The sequence below is a fragment of the Rhodofomes roseus genome (assembly GCF_022264815.1).
Source record: "Rhodofomes roseus strain CIRM-BRFM 1785 chromosome Unknown C8Q71scaffold_6, whole genome shotgun sequence".
Lineage (NCBI taxonomy): Eukaryota > Fungi > Basidiomycota > Agaricomycetes > Polyporales > Fomitopsidaceae > Rhodofomes > Rhodofomes roseus.
Genome location: NW_025952962.1, coordinates 851,615 through 871,076, shown reverse-complemented (window position 1 = coordinate 871,076; position 19,462 = coordinate 851,615). Strand labels below are relative to the sequence as shown.

Here is a 19,462-nt window from a genome sequence, read left to right as displayed (position 1 = left end):
ATGCTTGGGCGTTTATACGCGCTCATGTGGTCTTGTCCAGAAAGGGAAATTCCCGACGCGCCTGACACTGACAGGGCGAATCGAGCTGCTCGGATGATACTCAGTACCAGGATACTACCGCGGTCCGCGACCGGCGACCACGTCTGACCGCTTCCGAAAGGTAGGTCACGCTTGTTTCAGTATCTAGAGCACTGGCTGACAAGCTTCGATCATCGTGGACCAGGCAGAATATAAGCCATGTACCATTGACGGAAGTAATTCGTATCGTCGAGTAACCCACTATTGTACAGATGCGAGGAATATAGTATACGTGCTACAATACAAGATATCACAAGCGAGTCGCTACAAACCGGTACCGTCCAGAAAACCCCCGCTCATAGCACGCTCTTCTGCCACGCCGCCGGGCACCCGTCAGCGACGGCGAGGTATCCCATGAGGTCGCTCGTCAAGAACTCGCTCGGCCACTCCTTGCGGATCTGCGCCTTCAAGTACTTCGCAACGATATCGAGGTTCTTCTCGCTGACCGCCGGGCCCTTCTGCGTGGGCGCGATCTCGTCAATCAGGGTGTCGACGTACTCCGCCGTGACGGCCTGGCCGTTGTCCGACATGCGCACGGCGTACTTGACCCACTGCCAGAGCTGCACGCGCGTGATCTCCGCCGTCGCGGCGTCCTCCATGAGGTAGTTCAGCGGGATGCAGCCGTTGCCGCCGAGCCATGCCGCGCTGTAGGAGAGCGCGGTCGCGACGTTCTCGCGCACACCAATGGAGGTGATCTGACCCGGCACCTTGGAGTTCAGCAGATCGGCAGCAGCGATCTTGACGTCCTCCCTGCGAACGTGGTACTGCAAAACAAGTCAGCGAGATGCAAACGTCAGAGTGCCGCTGTACCAACCTGGTTGGGACCCAGCATGTGCTCGTTAAAGATATCGATGGCAATCTTGTTGATGAGAGGGTGGGCAATCCATGTGCCGTCGTGGCCGGCAGTGACCTCGCGCAGCTTGTCGTTGCGAACCTTAGTCATAGCAACCTCGTTTGCCTGAGGATCGTTTTTGATGGGGATCTGCGCGGACATACCGCCCATCGCAGCGACTCGTCGCCTGCAGACGTTGGTCAGACAAATCAGATAATTTCGATGAGTTCAACGTACTTGTGGCAAGTCTGGATGAGCAGGCGCACGTAGGAGTCCATGAAGTGCACTTCCATGGTGACATCCTTGCGGTCAGGGAGAACCGCGCCCCTGTCTGCCCTGCGCTTCTTGATGAAGCTGAAGATATAATCCCAACTATACCACGCGTCAGCACCTGCACATAATTGGCCACGAGCGCTGGCAACTCACCGGCCGCAGTTGAGACCTGAGGAGTGCGTCCTGAGCTCGAAGAGGATTTCCTCCATTTGGAAGGCAGCGGGGAGCGTCTCGATGAGAACGGTACCACGAATGGTGCCGAGCGGAATCCTGATGTAAGACTGCGAGAAGTTAAAGACGTCATTCCAGAGACGCGCTTCGAGGTAGTGTTCCATCTTGGGAAGGTAGAAATATGGTCCCGATCCACGCGCGACGAGCTCCTTTGCGTTGTGGAAGAAGTAGAGACCAAAGTCGAAGAGCGAACCGGACATGGGTGCGTTGTCGATGGTTACGCGAGGCTCGTCCAGGTGCCAGCCACGCGGTCTACACCGATCGCGTCAATGCATGCGACGCGCTTGTGGCAACAATACTACGTACCGGACGATGAGGACGGCCGGCTTCTCGCTCAGCTTGTACTGCTTCCCGCCCTGCTCGAAGTCGATCTTGCGCCTGATCGCGTCACGGAGGCTGATCTGGCCGTTGACCATGTTGGAGAATGTGGGAGAGTTCGCATCTGGGTGGGTACGGCGTGAGCTAGTGCCGCCGGCGCGACCTAAATAGCACGCACCTTCGAGGTCAGCCATGAACGTCTTCGCACCGCTGTTCAGGGCGTTGATGACCATCTTGCGGTCGGTGGGGCCCGTGATCTCGACGCGACGGTCCTCGAGGCCGGGCGCGGGGTGCGCGCAGAGCCATGAGGGGTCGGCGCGGATGTGGGCGGTCTCAGGCGGGAAGTCGAGGGGCTGGCCTGCGTCGAGGCGCTGCTGGGCGGCCTCGCGGGCGACGAGGAGGCTCTGGCGGGTGGACTCGAAGGTCCTGTGGAGGGCAGCGAGGAACTTGAGAGCGTCCTCGGTGAGGATCTCTGCCTGTGCCTGCTGGGCTACGGTGGTGTGGATCTGTACGCCGGCGACCATGGTGGTAAGCTGGGAGATGTGTGTTTGTGGGTGAGAGAGAGAAGGCGGGGAGTGGTGGTGGTGTGGAGGATGGGCATGGCTGGGATGTATATGTAGGTGGTCGGCACTCCGTGCTATCCCATGCGCGGAGGGTGCACGTCATGTCTTCCGCCCATTTCACGTGGGGGGCGGACCCCGGGGGCGTCTTCCCTTTCCGTGCGTCCCCCGGAGTCCCGCCGCCTTCGCCCCTCCAGCCTTCCGTTCCGCGCGCCAACGTGCGTCGTCCTCGGCGAGTGCGTACCCGGGCAGGCGGGCGGGGTTGCGCGCGGACGGAGGGCTGATTCCGTGCCCAGCCACACACCTCGGCTTCAACTTCGGACTCTCGCGGGGATCTGCGCCTCGCCGCTAGGCTCCTTTCGTCCACTGCATGATCCTCCCGCTCTTCGCACTCACGAGAGCACCGAGGGGCCTCGCTCTTCCTTGTGGCACCCACCACGGGGCCACTCCGTTCGCCAAACGGCCTCAGCATCAGGATAAACGAGCATCCATACACCGGCCTCTCTAACTATACATCATAGCCAAGGCTACCCCACAGCCCGGATCCTATCCGACGCGGGGTCGAGCTACTCTGCTTTCTCCTTCCGTTCCGACGGAACCGGCTCAGACTCTGTTCAGTTACCGGACGCGAACGCACGTCGGCCATCAGCGAATCGAACAGCAGGAGACGGCCGACACCCACCTGTGCCTGTAGCCAGCTCCTTCGCCACCCGCTCGCCCACCTTGATAACGCGCCTACACGCCATCTGCCACACCCCGCAGCTCACCGAGCCCGTAGGCGCGAACGGGAATGCCAGCCACCAGGTGAGGGGCCCGAACCACCCTGGCGGAAGATAGAACACGGCGGATTTCCGGTACCACCAGCCGACGAAGAACTGGAGGCCTGCCGTCAGGAACCAGACGGCGGTGTTGAATTTGAGCGAGAAGGATGACCTCGCTGAGGACAGTTCGCTATCTGCCGAGGGGACATAAAGCCGATGGTGAGAACACGAAGCGGGGGCATTGGTAACAGACTCTTCGAGGACCACGCATCCCTGCCGGCGCCGGAGTGAATGGCAGGCAGCTGAAAGAGGCGTGGTGCTCGGGGATATTACCAACGCAAGGGAGACACTCACTGAGCTTCTCTAGGTCTGCCAGCCCCTTGTCCACGCCCCGCCTCAGCTTTGCCCACTTCGCAAACTGGTCCTGCGCACTCGTCTGCAGCAGCTCCTTCTTCGCTACAAGTATCTCCGACTTGAGTTTTCGTTGGCGCGTCACTGCGCTCGAGTAGAATATCCGCAGATATATCGCATAAGCCTGTCGTCCGTGCGCCGCATTGTATCAGGACACGTCACATTCACAGCCATTCGGGCCTCCTACGCACGAATTCAAGTAATACAGACTTGCCGATCCACGAGATCAGCTCTGTTACAAAGACAAGGGCGAAGATGGTGATTATGAGAGACATGGCGGGCGTTGGAGGGCGTAGCCTCGAGGATGGATGCGGACAGCAAGTGCGCTGCAAGTCAGGTCTGGCGCATTCGTGGCTCGCCTCGGGCTGCCGTGTCGCGTCACCATATTGCGTGCACGTGGTGGTGTCCCTGTTTGGCGCTGTTAGGATCGAAGGCTATTGGCCTCTTCCGTTTCTGGTATCGCACTTGATACTCAACTCCCGGCGAATTCTGCCTGTGGCTGCTACCTTCAATCTGGCTCCCGGGGACGCCTCTTTGAATCTCCTGCTCGGAATCATCACTTCTGTAGTCAGGTTACGAGCAGTGCGAAACGATGCGCCTGAACTTGCTGCCAATGCACTGTCCGCACTGGGCAGCATAGCACGCCGAGATTGTCGCCATTCCCGTCCTTCGCCCACATAGGTGAGGCTATCCAAGACAGTAGATGAGCGATGAAAGTGGACAGATAATTCCGCGCTTTCCGCGCTTCTGCGTGTCTGTCTCTCCTGACGTAACTTTGTCTGACGGGATGACGCCCGACGGTACCGGTACTGGCCGTCTTGCGCACTCCCCCGGCTGCCTCACTTCATCGACTCGCTAGCGATGTTATTCGCTCAGGCACGCCGTGAGTTGGTCGTAGCATTGAGCTCACGTGCTCTTCAAGGGTAGTGCACGCTGTGTGCACACATCAGCATGGGCGACAACCAACAATTGACGAGAACAGTGCGGTCGCATGCATGTCAAAGTACGAGCCGATATCTCTTACCTGTTGATGCGGCCCGGTGCGAGCGTTGACTTTCACCACACAGAAGCGTATAGAGGGGCAGTGCGGCGTCAGATCCCGGTGGCCGCTGGACGGAACCTTTTAGCTCGACTGGAAGCTCCGCCTCACTACTTACTTCCCTGCACCTCGTCTTCTTTCTTATCGTGCAGTGTTCGACTGCAACACGACGCACTTGCCTCTCTCACCCCATCTTTGATTGCAACATCATACAGACATGGATCCCCTCCTTAATAACCGGATGCGCATCTGGAGCACGTTCCAAGCCTACCTTCGAAGGTGCGTCTCCAAAAGCCAAATCCGCATAATGAATGGCTGATGTACGGGATACGTCTCATTAGTGCCCCATCTACGTCGTCAGACACTCTCAGCGACGAGTCATGGTCTGAAGACGACCGCTCTCAACCCGACTCCGGGGAGACAGACACGACAACGCCCGTCGAAGAAAACGCACCGGCTCCACAAGCGGACACCAAACCAGAGCCAGTCGATCCACCAGCATCCGACAGTCTCCCAGAACCATCGTTGCCTCGCTATCTCGTGTACCCCGTCTACACGGTGCCTACCACGACAAGCCCTGCTACCCAGACGGGACTCTGCCTCCCCAAAACAGAGGAAATCCTCGTTACCAGCACTTACGAACAGATACCCCTCGAGACACCGATCGCATCGTCCCCACCCAACGACACCACCCCGCGCACCTTCACCGTTCACGCGCACCCCTGGTACGACGCAGTCGTCCCACCCGAACCAGCGGCCATCGGTCCCAAAACGATCATCATCAAAATCAGAGTCATCCTCTTCATCCTCGGCATCTTCGTTTACATCGCCCTCCGGGTCCTTTGTGCGGCCTTTCGACGCGTGAGGCGGGCGTGGCGGAGGCGTCACGAGGCCTACGAGGATCACGTTGCGGAGGATCACGGCCGTGACGTTGGGCGAGATGCGGGTTTGCAGCCTATGCTCAATCCGCATCTGAACCGTTGGTGACGGGGGAAAGCACTGCATGTGGAAACAGAGCAAAACATGTCCAGTCGTATAGCGAGGATGGCGGGCCGAGGCGTTGTATGCGGCCGACCCGGAGACTTGCCGAAGCGCTGTCCTCGGTTGAGTCGTTCTTGTGCACCTCAAGCATGCATGACAAGAGACGTTGTTAGCAGCTGCAGGGCACAATCAATCTGGGTTGTGGAGGTCTTGCCGAAAGGGAAAGGGTACTCAGGTGACATGGAACCATGGACTCGGATGCGGTACAATGACATTTGTACGCGGGCACCTTGTATATCCCGATGCTTGTACCGCTATACAGGATACCCTATATATTGCGTGGTTGCCTGAATTCAGTCACTCACCTGCGCTCTATACCCCAGTGCTACTCGTATAGGCAGCGCCGTTGCACGCAGATTAATCGAGGCTGGTCTGCCTGACGAAGCTTGTGGTTTCCTCATACAATTCCACGGGTCGGACGACAGTCACGCTCGGAATCATCGAGGGCCTTGTATGAAGCGCAATCGACATACGCTCGCACATTTCACCTCACAGGCACCCGCAGCACGATGAAGATGATACAGTGTCATGGTGCATGCCAATAATTCAGCCATAGGCCAATAGCGGAGGAGTACATGGTGCGAAAGCGGATGCGTGGTGATGTAGTCGACTTGCAGAACTCCTCTCCCTCCCCACGAGCGAGGCCCAACATGGGGCAAACGAGACGGAAGCTGGCTTAGATGTTGAGCTTCGTGCGCCTCCAGTGACGGCGCTTGGCGTTGTACTAATTGCACATTTGAGATTATGCTTGAGGGAGATTTGGGTCAACACGCACCTGAATTTTGGTGTCCGTCTTGAGGCGGAACCACTGGGGAATGGGCCTGGAGGGGACGTCAGACGGAGCAAGCCCACAGGTACGCCGACACTACTCACCGGTTCTGGCGGCCAGCCTTCGCGAGGATGCGCTTCGTGCGGAAAGTCTTTTGGGAAGGCTGCAAGTCAAGCAGAGGGTCAGTCTACGCCTCCTGGGCACAGCGGAACGGACTACGCACCATCGTTCTGGATGTCGGGGGCGGCGTGGACGGAGGTGGAGAGGGATGAAAAATAAGGTTAGCGACGGCGTGCCCTGTACAGTTCTGACTAAGCTCCGCATAAGGCAGCTCATCAATCCCGTTCGCTCGGTGCGAGTTCCCACGGGTGCTATATTGCCGCGCCACTTATTAGGCCGATGGCGCCCACTGGCAAGGACCACGTCGGCCTCGCCACAGCGCGACGTTGCACCCAACCCTCCTCAGCGACGCGTATCCGACATGAGACTCACACTCGTCGCTTTCTTCTTTGCTGCGCTCTTTGGCCTGCTCGTCTCGGCCGACGCGCCGGAGCCTCCAAGTGATCTCGAGATCCAGACGACGTACATGCCCGCGGAGTGCCCGGTCAAGGCGACCAATGGCGACATCCTGAAGGTCCACTATGTGAGTATTCGGAAGTCATTGTAAGGTGTGCCGTAGTTTGAGACAGTCGCCTCAGACTGGGAAGCTCTTCTCGAACGGCAACAAGTTCGACTCGAGGTAAGATTGCACAGCCTACTTGAGTGTTACCTCGCGAACGCTACGTGTCCGCTAGCTATGACCGCAACAAGCCGTTCTCTGTGACTCGTGAGTGCCGGTCGTATGTCTGAAAGTGACGCAGCTTGACCTGATCTCTCGCAGTCGGCAGGGGCCAGGTCATCAAGGGCTGGGAGCTTGGTCTCCAAGGGATGTGCGAAGGGGAGCGGCGTACGCTCACCATTCCCCCGCATCTTGCCTACGGTGAGTGCGCCGCAAGTTCTCATTTGGACCCCATCTTACGGTTCGCTGTCCAGGAAACCGCGCCATGGGCTCAGCGATCCCGGCCAACTCAGCGCTCGATTTCGACGTCGAGCTCATGGAGTTGGATGCTCGGGGCAAACGCGACGAGTTGTAGACAGTCCCCGTTGATGTCAGCAATCATATGCGACAATGCAACGCTACACCGGTGTTCCTCAAAATTCTCGACACATGAGAACCAGATGGAAGCAAGGTACATACTCTGTATGTGTAAGTGCAAAGGTATTCGGTCTGTACCTAGTTTCTGAGGCAAACCGTTGATATGGCAAATGCGACCGACTCTTTGACGACAGACTTGGATTGACCTAAGGGCTCCAGCGGCGCGCAGACCTTTTGTGTTAACAAACGGTTGATATCCAATGACCATTCCAGAGAGATACAAATCTAGGCTAAGTCCGCTGAGAGATGGACACAGATACCGGACTCCGTGCAAGGGCAGAAACTGCACTACAACACCGCGTCCGGTGCTGGAGTGCAGTCCCTGTTCTTAGGAGACTACTAATCGTACAGTATGCTACAGTAGGACCCGGACACGAGGAGACATCGGAGGACAAGACACGAGGGAGACACGATACAAATCTAACCGGAAGAAGAGGCTGTTCCGAATTTGAGGACCAGGAGACCGGGGAACGAGGCAAGACAAGGCGGTTGTCGACAATGGGTGCCGGGAGCGGTACAGAGACCGCCGATAGGTCGACACATCGAGCGGACGAGGCAGAGACAAGGCCGTTGCGAGAGAAGGGATGAGGTGATTGGTGGACGTCGTGAGTGAGTTGGCTGGAAGTCCAATGAGCGGGCAGAAGACGGGAACCGAATGCGACTTGACGATGCGAAGGTGGCTGGCTGAGTAGCGCGGAGGGCGACGAAGACTGGCGAGGTAGCACGCGACGGGGAACGCATAGCGGGCTGGGCAGCGGAAACGCGGACGAGGACAGGATGATGCAAGCTGGAAGACGTTGAGGGATAGAGCGCGTGACGATGAAAGCATGCGGCGAGGGCGGAGCAAAGCGCAGTGAGATGACAGTGAACGCGGATCGGGATGCGACAGGCGACGAGAGCGACGAGCGTGGGCAAGAATGATGCGAGCTGCACGGGATAGCGCACGAGGAATCCGGGAGGGCACGAGGCGAGACGAGACGAGACGAGGCGTTTGCGAGGTGGCATGTGAAGGTGAGGCGAAACCGTGCAAGGGAGATGAGACTTGAGCGAGAGGGACGCCAAACAGGCGTGTCCACGCAGGGGTGGATGAGACTTGCAGTTGAGGCGAATGGAGGGCCGGGTGCGTAAGAGGACGGGAACGAGAGGGCTAGGTGATTTTGGGTCATTGGCTCGAGAGGCGAGTGGTGAGGACTTGGGCCGGAGTGGTAGTTCCGTGAGTCTTGCGCATATGTTGATCGAGGAGAGGTGTTGGCGACATGATGAAGGGCGCAGGTCGACGTTGCGCGATAAGGTCCGAGGAGAAGCGAGAGATGACGAGATGAGAATCGAGGAAGAGAGACCAGGCGAGGACAAATCGAGGGTGGGAACAGGCGAGGATCGAGATGGAGACCGAGGCGAGGCGAGAGGTGAAGTAAACCGAGACGAGTGAGCCACATAACGAGGAAGAAGTCGTAGACTGGGGACATAGGATGTAGGGCGCGCCGAGGTCTGCGTAGCGAGTCTGCTGTCTGTTAGCAACGGCTGTGCACGAGCCGGCACCAACAAGATCGCACTGGTCAGGGAAGACCACCAGGATCAGCCCGGTGCCAGTGCGTCAGCGAGGAGTCGCCAGAGGACCGTGTGCGCGAGTGTCGTTGGATGCGATGTCGACGAGTGTCGACGGACCAGACCAAAACCGAAGGAGATGGTGGTTACACCGAGACGTCGCGGACCGCCTCCAGGACGGACCTGAGCCTTGCTCGTCAGTGACAAGGAAGCTAAGAATAAGTGGATACGTACAAGCAAGATCTGATGAACCACGTCATCTCCTGTTGTGCAACCGACGATACTCGCGCTGGCGGCGAGCAATGATCATACGCGGGGGGCGCAGCGCATTCCTGCAGATCCGCCAGGCATCTAGGACGGACTGCAGCACGGGCAACAGTGACACCTGGAACATGTTGAAGAGGATGTACGCCAGCGCTACGGCCCGCGTGGCCAAGATGAGGCGGGAGTGGGCATGTCCGGCAGACGAGTACTTTCCTTTCTTCAGGCAGAGCTTCCGGAAGGCCAGGGAAGGGTATTGATATCGCCAAATGGGCGGTACGGCAGCGTCGTCAGATACCGTGGGAGGGAGTGAGGCGTCCGATTCGATGCTGGATACATGCTCGTTGAACCTTGTGACGTAGTCGGAGAGGTAGGTAACGAAGACAGGCTCTGCTGCCTTGGCTTTGAACACTCGGATGGTGGGAGCCTCGGGGGTCGTCCAGTCGAGCTCGGGCACATCGACTACTGGAGCCGCAGACATCGCAACACCGCTCGCACTGGAGACTACAGAATCATCGACCTCCATAGGAAGGATGCCGGACTCTGCTTGGAGTGCAGTTGAGTCGGGGTGCAGTAGAGGTGAAAACGTCGAACACACCAGATGGGCTCACCGCGGCCAAAAAGCCGACGTCCGAGTCTGTCGGAAGCAACTGGGATGCCGCATCCTCCATGTGAATCCCCCAAAGAGCGAAATCAACTGACGGGGACTCCACAAGTTCGATGAACTCGGGCAGTGCTGGCTCGTCCTTTGGGATAGGGCTAGAGCGAAGCATTATCAGCTCCCATGCAAGCCCATCGAGAAAACGCCACATACATCAGAGGAGCCGATAGGATGCAGGCGAGCGTCATTATCAACGGTCCAGGCCCAATTGTCGGGCTGTCGATGTACTGCGAGTACCACGAGGCAGAGGCGCCGGCACTGAGGATCAGGATGCTCCTGAGGGCGGCGATGCCCTTCAGGAGATAGAGCGTGACAAGCATGGCTTGTGTGACTGGTAGGCGAGGGGGCGAGGATACAAGAGGGATGCGAGAAACTGAGGAGTGAGCGGGGACGATGGGTGAGGACGAGTGGGCGGGCACAGGCTTTATATAGCCCTCGACGCGCCGCACACCGCCGCACACGTGAGTGACGACTTGTTGAATGCGATTCAACAAGCTTGCACGTGCGAGACGCGTCGGTGCGCATCGACGTGTCGCGCGCGATCCGCCGCCGAGTAGTTCCCCGCCGTCTGATTGGCCGGCATACACGACGGACACGCGCATCGACGCCGCCGTCCGCACCTGCGGCAACAGCGTTGACTCTACTGGAGGTGGCGAGGCCTATGCATTTGTCGTGAATCATGAGCTTCAGTGGGATGGTAGTACACACCACCGCGATGATATAAAGGGAGCACCATGTTTGTGACGTTTTCTTTCACATTGACCGTGGGCCGTCATGACAGCAAGGAATATAAGGAATGCGCACCTGGTTCGTCTCTTCGGACACCCCCCCGCCCCCTCCCTCCACCCACTCAGGACACCCTTCAGGCCTTGTGCCTTCCTTCCTCCCTGCTCGACGACAGTATCCGGCCCCATGTTCCTACTTGCCGGTGCAGCTCTCTGGGCCCTGAGAAGGCGGTATGGCTCCCAGCTCGTTGGCATAGGCCGTCGTCACCTCACGGCAGCCCTGCAAGGGGCTCAGTATCTACCTCTTCGGGGCTACAGATTTATTCTACGGAACCTGATTCATCGGTAAGTGTTGCGTTGAATCAACGGAATCGTTCATTTGACACGAGACCCACAGTACACCCGAATTGCCTCCTCCGTCGCCCGAGGATGGCACAGATCCTTCGCCGGTATCGGATACCCCACCACCTCCGCAAATCGACGCGGAAGCTCGCTTACTCGCTCAACCTGACTCGCTGGAGACTGATGCAGAATCCATCTTGCTCGCTCAACCCAACTCCCTTGCGACCGGCGCAGGACCGCTCTTGCTCGCTGAAGCCAACGAATCGCTCGAGGTGGCCGAACCTGAGCCTGACCATGACGTCTCGCCGCGATCCGAGGAGGACGTGATCCCATCTGTCTCTGAGTCGTCCACGGATCTGTTGGGGTTCCCAGAACCAGCTGTGCTCTTGACGATGGAGCGTCTACCGCAGACGCAGTTCGCCTATCCGCGACAATTGACGGACACTGTGGGGCCAGCTTTACCCGACAACCATGGCCCACTGGCAGGCACCACCGCCGTTACGACCTGGGTGCAGTCGGAGCAACTCAGGCTGACGGTCGTTGTATGCATCCTGGGATTCCTCGCCTACCGTGCCCATCAGCGGACGACTCGGAGAACTGAGACGCCAAACCTCAGACTCACCAATCCACGGGTCGGGCCTGACGGCCAGCAGCCTCAGACACAGAGCGCAGCTGATCTAGAGTCGCCAGCCCCCGCCTCTCAGAACCTAGTATGCCCAAACTTTTGGGACGCACCTGGAACAGTCACGGATTTCGATACATTCCGCTACAGCTTCGAATATCCTGACCGCAAGGGCAAGTCTAAGAGCTCGACTTCAGAGGATTCCTCGGCTCTCGTTGAAAAGACGGCCGTCGCGGTCCCGCAGCACAGTGGCAATGCCCACGATGCCACGCCAGACATCCCAATCACCGTGACACCCACAGGGATCTCCACTGCATCTTCCGGTTCGACGCCAAGCCTACCGGTACCTACTGCCACCACGGCGTCAGCCGGACCGGGCTTGATGCCACCTGCCGGGACTGCTCCCGCCCCGCAACTCCCAGTTCCTATGCGCGAGACCGCCGACACACCCGCCGCCGAATTTGAAGAGCTCGCCAATAGGCTCTGCAGGATGGAGCAGTCAGATCCGAGCAGATACAGGTGGCTCAAAAGCTTCATACCAGACAGCGATCTGAGAGCTGTCGCCCCCGGTGACGAACCTGTAGGCGGGGCCGCTGAGGATGCTGACACTAATGCCGCCATATTCGAAGAGCTCCGAGTCGTCACGATGCTCCGCAGGATGGAGAGCTCGCCTCTTTGGAGATGGAGGTACAGGGTACTCAGGGGTTTGATTGCCCGCCCAGGCAGTGACATGAGCACCAGAGCTCGCGACCTCGACGAACTCGCAGGCACCAGCACCTCGTCGCGCGACGCGGCCCCACTGGCAGGTGGCGACACATCGACTAGTATGGATGGACTGGCGCCGCCTGGAAACACAGGGCCTGACTCGGAGGAGGAGGCCACGGAGCAGGTGGTGGCAATGACTCCGGGGTACGACCGCTGGGTGGATTCTGAAGGTCACCCTGTCGCTGGGCCGTCACGATGGGGCTGACTTGCCATGCTTGGAGCCGTTCCCGCTCAGGCTGGACCGGAAACACTGGACACCACTAGGTACTGTATGGGATTGAATTCCATGAGTTCACTTCGTATATGTAGCAGCCTTACGTTCGCTTTTGTCTTTGGACTTGGATGTGTGTACTTCGTGGAACATCGGCGATGATCCACGAGGCTACGCGATGTATATGTACAGCGTGATTACGTGATTACTACCGAGCCGGGCGCTGCTTCAACTGCAGATTGAGAACGACTCTGTACTTATGTACATGGTCATTGAGGCAGCGTGTGGATGATGCGCTTGAACTCGCATGTACACTGGCAGTGCGCGCAGCTCAGAATCAGAGACTGAGTGACATCGTGTATGTCGCGTGCGATGCGCCATGGTCTACAGGGTTGTCTCTCTGTGTACGTATCTTGTCATAGTTTGACTTCAGTGGGAAATAAACCCACGCCGACCGTGTCACAAGAAGGATACTTATAAATTGAAGTCTTACTTCTTTGGAGTGTACGAAGGGGACAATATTGAACATTCTACCAAGGGTTACAAATCTAGGCCGAGTCCATTCGGATGGGAGAAGGTCTAAGGGAATGATGAGACCAGGGCTATGCAACGCAAACCGTCTCCATGCAATGGCAGAAACTGCACTACAACACCGCGTCCGGTGCTGGAGTGCAGTCCCTGTCCTCAGGAGACTACTGATCGTACAGTATGCTACAGTAGGAACCGGACACGAGGAGACATCGGAGGACAAGACACAAGAGGGAGACACGATACAAATCTAACCGGAGGAAGAGGCTGTTCCGAATTTGAGGACCAGGAGACCGGGGAACGAGGCAAGACAAGGCGGTTGTCGACAATGGAAGCCGGGAGCGGTAGAGATCACCGAGGAGGCAGAGACGAGGCCGTTGCGAGAGAAGGGACGACGTGATCGGTGGACGACGTGAGTAAGTTGGTTGGAAGTCCGATGAGCGGGCAGAAGACGGGGAAGCCTCCGAATGCGACGGCGATGCGAGGGGACTGGCTGAGTAGCGCGGAGGCGACGAAGACTGGCGAGGTAGCACGCGACGGGGAGCGCATAGCGGGCTGGGCAGCGGAAACGCGGACGAGGACAGGATGATGCAAGCTGGAAGACGTTGAGGGATAGAGCGCGTGACGATGAAAGCATGCGGCGAGGGCGGAGCAAAGCGCAGTGAGATGACAGTGAACGCGGATCGGGATGCGACAGGCGACGAGAGCGACGAGCGTAGACGAGGATGATGCGAGCTGCACGGGATAGCACACGAGGAATCCGGGAGGGCACGAGGCGAGACGAGACGAGGCGTTTGCGAGATGGCATGCGAAGGTGAGGCGGGACCAGGCAAGGGAGATGAGACTAAAGCGAGAGACAAGCCAGATAGGCGTGTCCACGCAGGGGTGGATGAGACTTGCAGTTGAGGCGAGTAGAAGGGCCGGGGACAGGAGCGAGAGGGTTCGGATCATTGGCTCGAGAGGCGAGTGGTGATCGGATTGAGGCGAGGCTGAGAGACGGGCCGGAGATCGAGACGAGGCTCGGCGACATGATGAAGGGCGCAGGTCGACGTTGCGCGATGAGGTCCCAGGAGAAACGATACCGAGATGAGAATCGAAAAAGGGAAGAGACCAGGCGGGGACAAATCGAGGATGGGAACAGGCGACTCGGAGAATGGAGATGGAGACCAAGGCGAGGCGAGAGGTGGAATAAACCGAGACGAGTGGGCCACATAACGAGAAAGAAGTCGTAGACTGGGGAGATAGGACGCGCCGGGGTCCGCGGAGGCGAGTCTGCTGTCTGTTAGCAACGGCTGTGCACGAGCCGGTACCAACAAGATCGCACTGGTCGGGGAAGACCACCAGGATCAGCCCGGTGCCAGTGCGTCAGCGAGGAGTCGCCAGAGGACCGTGTGCGCGAGTGTCGTTGGATGCTATGTCGACGAGTGTCGACGGACCAGACCAAAACCGAAGGAGATGGTGGTTACACCGAGACATCGCAGATCGCCTCCAGGACGGACCTGAGGCTTGCTTGTAAGCGACAAGGAAGCTATGAAGAAAGTGAATACGTACAGGCGAGATCTGATGAACCACTGCGTTATCTCCTGTTGTGCAACCGACGATACTCGCGCTGGCGGCGAGTAGTGATCATACGTGGGGGGCGACGCGCGTTTCTGTAGATCCGCCAGGCTTCCAGAATAAGCTGCGGTATAGGCAGCAGTACTTGCAAGGTGTCGAGGACACCGTACATCAGCGTCACGACACGCATAGCCAGGATGAAGCTAAAATGGATATTTCCAACGTATGGATACTCTCCTTTGCTCAGGCAGAGCTTCCGGAATGATAGGAGGGGAAATCTATACCGCCACAACGGCGGTACGACATCGCCTTCAGATGCCGCGGAACGGAGTGCGTTGTCCCAGTTGAGGTTGTGTTCATAAGCGTCGAATCGAGTAATAAATATGTCGCCAAAGTAGGTGACGGAGTCTGGCTGCGTTGCCTCAGGCTTGGCCTTGAACACTCCGAGTCGGATGGTAGGCACCTCGGGGGTCACCCAGTCAATCTCGGGTACGTCGACCGCTGGAGCCGTAGACATTGGCACACTGCTGGTGTTGGGAACTGCAGAACCGTCGATCGCGGTAGGAAGGGCGTCGGACTCTGCTCAGGGTGTAGTTGAGTCGCAGTGTGGTGGAGATAGAAATATCGAACATACCAGAGGGGCCCATCGCGGCCGCAAGGCTCATCTCCGAGTCCTTTGAAAGCAGCGGCAATACCGCGTCCTCCATATGAATCCCCCAGAGAGCGGAATCAGCTGGCGGAGATTCCAAAAGTTGAATGAACTCCGGCAGTGCTGGCTCGTCCGGCGGGATAGGGCTAGAGTGAAACATCGTCAGCTCCCATGCAAGCCCAGCGGGAATACGTTCACGTACATCAAAGGAGCTGACAGGATGCAGGCGAGTGTCATGATCAACGGGCCGGGCCCAATTGTCGGGCTGTCGATGTACTGCGAGTACCACGAGGCCGAGGCGCCGGCAGTGAGGATCAGGATGCTCCTGAGGGCGGCGATGCCCTTCAGGAGATAGAGCGTGACAAGCATGGCTTGTGTGACTGGTAGGCGAGGGGGCGAGGATACAAGAGGGATGCGAGAAACTGAGGAGTGAGCGGGGACGATAGGTGAGTACGAGTGGGCGGGCACAGGCTTTATATAGCCCTCGACGCGCCGCACACCGCCGCACACGTGAGTGACGACTTGTTGAATGCGATTCAACAAGCTTGCACGTGCGAGACGCGTCGGTGCGCATCGACGTGTCGCGCGCGATCCGCCGCCGAGTAGTTCCCCGCCGTCTGATTGGCCGGCATACACGACGAGCACGCGCATTGACGCCGCCGTCCGCACCGGTAGCAACAACATTGCCTCGACACGAGGTACCGAGGCCTATGTATTCCGGTTATCATGACCAGGATGCATAGTAGGCTTCGGTAACCTAGCTTCAGTGGGATGGTAGTATACACCACCGCGAAGCTATGGAGCAATATGGTTGTGACATTTTCTTTCACATTGACCGTGAGCCGTGATGACAGCAAGGAATATAAGGAATGCGCACCTGGTTCGTCTCTTCGGACACCCCTCCCTCGCCCCCTCCCTCCACCCACTCAGGACACCCTTCAGGCCTCGTCCCTTCCTCCCTGCTCGGCGACAGCATCCGATCCCATGTTCTTGCTTGCCGGTGCAGCTCTCTGGGCCCTGAGAAGGCGGTATGGCTCCCAGCTTGTTGGCATAGGCCGCCGTCACCTCACGGCAGCCCTGCGAGGGGCTCAGTATCTACCTCTTCGAGGCTACAGATTTATTCTACGGAACCTGATTCATCGGTAAGTGTTGCATTTAATCAACGGAATCGTTCATCTGACACAAGACCCACAGTACACCCGAATTGCCTCCTCCGTCGCCCGAGGATGGCACAGATCCTTCATCGTCAAATACCCCACTGCCTCCTCAGAGCAACACCGAACCTCTCTTTCCCGCTCAAGACAACTTGCTTGAGACCGGCGCAGCACCCCTTTCACTCACTCAAGCCGACTCGTTCGAGGCAGCGTTCGAGGCAGCCGAACCCGAGGACCATGAAGTCGCACTGCGATCCGAGGCACCCACGGATCAGTCGAGCTTCCTAGGGCCAGCCATGCTCTTGACATCGGAGCCGCCGCAGACGCAGTTCACCCGTCCTGGACGAATGTCGAGCCAGATCCATGGCCCTCCTACCACCGTTGCAACCCGGGTGCGGCCAGAGCTATGGATGACCTTCTTATGCATCCTAGTCGGATTCCTGATCTACCTTGCCCGTCGGCGAGTGAGATCGGTGACAGCGGACCACCCGATCGAACCACCGAGCGTAGATCCACCAGAGGAGCCGCCACTTCCAGCCGAAATCCCGCGTGCCAACTTCTGGGACGCGCCGGGAACCTTCACGAACTTCGACCGCGTATACGGCTTTGCATTGCATGAAGCTACGAGCTCGACTCCAGGTGAACATCCGGTCCCTGTTGAGCACGCGAACGACGTGACCCAGGAAGTCCCCGACACGCCCGCACCACCTCTCGAGATCCCTGCGCAGCTCCCTGTCCACAACGAGGCTGCAAATGGCGACGCTGCTCAGACCATGCCTGATGCGCCTGGTGACGACGTTTCCCCGGGTCCAACTGCAGTTCCGCAAGTTGCTCCGGCCGCTAGCATGGTCCCGACCGACCTTTCGACGGTTACCATGGAGCCCATTCCGCGATACCTACGCGTTACTGCAGCGCCGCCCCTCGTCTCGCCAGATGTCATTGATATGATGACCAGGCTAGCGCAGGTGGACCGGAGCGCATACGAGACCGTCCTGGACTTCGCACGCTGGACACTCGCATTGACCGCACCTGTTGCACCTGGCGGTCTCTTGGGCACTCCGCCATCGACGCAGAACGTAGCCGCTACGGTTGCCGCCACAGGGGGTAACCAACCTCCAGCAGGGGATGCCATCCACAGCGGGGCCGATTTGTCGTCTACAGCGCCAGTTGCAGAGTCGGCGAGTCCCAGTGTTGAAGTTCAAGACGACTCAGTGGTCGCAGACGCGGTGGCCCCTGTTTCGGCTCCCCTGAACAGTGTAATTCTCGAGCCGGCGCGGGCGGCACAATACAACAGATGGGTCGACTCGGATGGTCGCCCCATCGCTGGGCCGTCGCGTTTGGGCTGAGACGCAATATTATTTGACATCGCTTCGTAGTTTTGTAGCATTCACGTCTGGACATGTACTGTTTCGATTGTTAGCTCTTACATCATCCCGCCCGAAGTCTACTTATAGCGATACCATTTCCGCAGATTTGAATGTCATGATAACTCAGTGTTCGAAGTCACAGGAGGGTCTGAAGAACGCAGGCGAGCGTCGTGATCAACGGACCCGGCCCAATTGTGGGATTTTGGGGTGAATGTACTGCGAGTACCAGTATGAGAGGGCGCCAGCGGTGAGGACGAGTATTCAGAGCGGCGAAACCCCAGCCCTCAAGAGACAGAGCGGGACGAACATGACTCGGGAGAGAGAGGGCGAGGTTGCGCAAGTGGTGGCTCGATGCAAGGACTCCCGTAGGTGCCGGTGGGGACGAGAGGCATACGTCCGCCGCGTCGTGCGCGATCTACCTGTTTAGTCTGTTTCCCGCGTTCTGATTGGTCGGTGACTGGAGTCTTGATGCCTCAACGACGGTATTGACTCTGAGTCCTATCTCTCGAGACACAGAGAGCTACACAAGCATGCATGAGCACCGTATGCAAGAGAATGCAAATTGTTCTGTCAACTTCGAGCTGTGATCGTCATAACTTAGCCAGCCGCCGCTATCTACATAGTTGAGCGCGCGCGGCCGCCCAAACGAGCCCCTCGATGCCCACTGCAACCTCACACAAAATGATTCCTAAAGGTTGCTTCTGACGAAGTTTTATTGAACATTGTACCGAGGGTTACAAATCTATGTAGGTCAAGTCTGATGATACGAAGAAAATGTGATCATGACTACGTCATACAAAACGTCTCCGTGCAAGGGCAGAAACTGCACTACAACACCGCGTCCGGCGCTGGAGTGCAATCACTGTCCTAAGGAGATTCTATTGTACAGTATGCTACAGTAGGAACCGGTCACAGAGACGTCGGAGGACAAGACTCAAGAGGCAGACACAGTACAAATCTAACCGGAAGAAGAAACCGTTCCCAACTTGATGACCAGGAAACCGGGGCACGAAGCGAGACAAGGCAATTGTCGACGATGGATGCCGGGAGCGGTACATAGACCGATAGGTCGACACATCGAGCGGAGGAGGCAGAGACGAGAAGGAACGAGGTGAGCATTGGACGCCGCGAGTAAGTTGGTTGACAGTCCAACGAGTGGGCGGCAGGCGGAAAAGCGGATGCGACGACGACGCGGAGGTGACCGGCCAGGTAGCACAAGGAAGGCGACGAAGACCGGTGAGATAGAGCAAGAAGGGCGAGGGGGAACGCATGACGGGCTGGACAGCGGAAACACGGACGAGACAGTGCAGGAAGACGTCGAGAGAGAGAGCGGGCGATGACGAGGGATGCGACGAGGGATAAGATGAGCAGAATGAAGCACAGCGAGATGACAACGGACGCGAATTGGGATGCGATGGGCGACGGCAGCGACGGGCGTGAACACGACCGGTGGGAGCTGGGCGGGATAGCAATCAGTGAATCAAGGGGCGCATGGGGCGCAACAAGACGAGATGAGGCGTGTGGAAGGGGGAATGCGAAGGTGAGGCGACTTCTAGCAAGAGGTATG

The 19,462-nt window shown here is 58.2% G+C and overlaps 10 protein-coding genes across 10 annotated transcripts; 3 read left to right on the top strand and 7 right to left on the bottom strand.

Moving 5' to 3' along the window:
* Positions 1–217: 217 nt before the first annotated feature.
* C8Q71DRAFT_831581 (malate synthase) lies at positions 218–2,375 on the bottom strand. Its single transcript, XM_047926372.1, has 6 exons — positions 1,911–2,375; positions 1,721–1,856; positions 1,337–1,666; positions 1,148–1,282; positions 893–1,097; positions 218–842 (listed from the first exon to the last, which is right to left on the bottom strand). Exons 1-6 carry the CDS (start codon positions 2,254–2,256, stop codon positions 375–377), a joined length of 1,620 nt encoding a protein of 539 aa, XP_047781009.1. The 5' UTR covers positions 2,257–2,375; the 3' UTR covers positions 218–374.
* A 7-nt stretch (positions 2,376–2,382) lies between these two features.
* On the bottom strand, positions 2,383–3,866 carry C8Q71DRAFT_748729 (WRB/Get1 family). Its single transcript, XM_047923158.1, has 4 exons — positions 3,656–3,866; positions 3,408–3,588; positions 2,975–3,247; positions 2,383–2,902 (listed from the first exon to the last, which is right to left on the bottom strand). The coding sequence occupies exons 1-4, from the start codon at positions 3,737–3,739 to the stop codon at positions 2,859–2,861; spliced, it is 582 nt and encodes a 193-aa protein (XP_047781008.1). The 5' UTR covers positions 3,740–3,866; the 3' UTR covers positions 2,383–2,858.
* A 535-nt stretch (positions 3,867–4,401) lies between these two features.
* Positions 4,402–5,861, top strand: C8Q71DRAFT_504194 (uncharacterized protein). The gene is made up of 3 exons (XM_047918996.1): positions 4,402–4,467; positions 4,532–4,782; positions 4,845–5,861. The coding sequence occupies exons 2-3, from the start codon at positions 4,721–4,723 to the stop codon at positions 5,488–5,490; spliced, it is 708 nt and encodes a 235-aa protein (XP_047781007.1). The 5' UTR covers positions 4,402–4,467; positions 4,532–4,720; the 3' UTR covers positions 5,491–5,861.
* C8Q71DRAFT_748724 (ribosomal protein L39e) lies at positions 5,831–6,603 on the bottom strand. Its single transcript, XM_047923157.1, has 4 exons — positions 6,537–6,603; positions 6,418–6,476; positions 6,320–6,365; positions 5,831–6,268 (listed from the first exon to the last, which is right to left on the bottom strand). Exons 1-4 carry the CDS (start codon positions 6,537–6,539, stop codon positions 6,221–6,223), a joined length of 156 nt encoding a protein of 51 aa, XP_047781006.1. The 5' UTR covers positions 6,540–6,603; the 3' UTR covers positions 5,831–6,220.
* An 88-nt stretch (positions 6,604–6,691) lies between these two features.
* On the top strand, positions 6,692–7,641 carry C8Q71DRAFT_748722 (uncharacterized protein). Its single transcript, XM_047923156.1, has 5 exons — positions 6,692–6,956; positions 7,012–7,052; positions 7,108–7,139; positions 7,194–7,292; positions 7,346–7,641. Exons 1-5 carry the CDS (start codon positions 6,795–6,797, stop codon positions 7,444–7,446), a joined length of 435 nt encoding a protein of 144 aa, XP_047781005.1. The 5' UTR covers positions 6,692–6,794; the 3' UTR covers positions 7,447–7,641.
* Positions 7,642–7,665: 24 nt separating this feature from the next.
* On the bottom strand, positions 7,666–9,338 carry C8Q71DRAFT_504127 (uncharacterized protein). The gene is made up of 2 exons (XM_047918994.1): positions 9,288–9,338; positions 7,666–9,236 (listed from the first exon to the last, which is right to left on the bottom strand). Exon 2 carries the CDS (start codon positions 8,972–8,974, stop codon positions 7,739–7,741), a length of 1,236 nt encoding a protein of 411 aa, XP_047781004.1. The 5' UTR covers positions 8,975–9,236; positions 9,288–9,338; the 3' UTR covers positions 7,666–7,738.
* On the bottom strand, positions 9,117–10,798 carry C8Q71DRAFT_504154 (uncharacterized protein). Its single transcript, XM_047918995.1, has 4 exons — positions 10,129–10,798; positions 9,913–10,073; positions 9,288–9,857; positions 9,117–9,236 (listed from the first exon to the last, which is right to left on the bottom strand). The coding sequence occupies exons 1-3, from the start codon at positions 10,575–10,577 to the stop codon at positions 9,310–9,312; spliced, it is 1,158 nt and encodes a 385-aa protein (XP_047781003.1). The 5' UTR covers positions 10,578–10,798; the 3' UTR covers positions 9,117–9,236; positions 9,288–9,309.
* A 2,350-nt stretch (positions 10,799–13,148) lies between these two features.
* C8Q71DRAFT_905821 (uncharacterized protein) lies at positions 13,149–14,093 on the bottom strand. Its single transcript, XM_047928905.1, has 2 exons — positions 13,574–14,093; positions 13,149–13,553 (listed from the first exon to the last, which is right to left on the bottom strand). Exons 1-2 carry the CDS (start codon positions 13,974–13,976, stop codon positions 13,333–13,335), a joined length of 624 nt encoding a protein of 207 aa, XP_047781002.1. The 5' UTR covers positions 13,977–14,093; the 3' UTR covers positions 13,149–13,332.
* A 312-nt stretch (positions 14,094–14,405) lies between these two features.
* On the bottom strand, positions 14,406–15,359 carry C8Q71DRAFT_504068 (uncharacterized protein). The gene is made up of 2 exons (XM_047918993.1): positions 14,720–15,359; positions 14,406–14,667 (listed from the first exon to the last, which is right to left on the bottom strand). Exon 1 carries the CDS (start codon positions 15,240–15,242, stop codon positions 14,745–14,747), a length of 498 nt encoding a protein of 165 aa, XP_047781001.1. The 5' UTR covers positions 15,243–15,359; the 3' UTR covers positions 14,406–14,667; positions 14,720–14,744.
* Positions 15,360–16,358: 999 nt separating this feature from the next.
* Positions 16,359–17,874, top strand: C8Q71DRAFT_855876 (uncharacterized protein; the record flags this gene model as incomplete). The annotated part of the gene is made up of 2 exons (XM_047927233.1): positions 16,359–16,516; positions 16,569–17,874. 2 exons carry the CDS (start codon positions 16,359–16,361, stop codon positions 17,872–17,874), a joined length of 1,464 nt encoding a protein of 487 aa, XP_047781000.1.
* Positions 17,875–19,462: the final 1,588 nt, after the last annotated feature.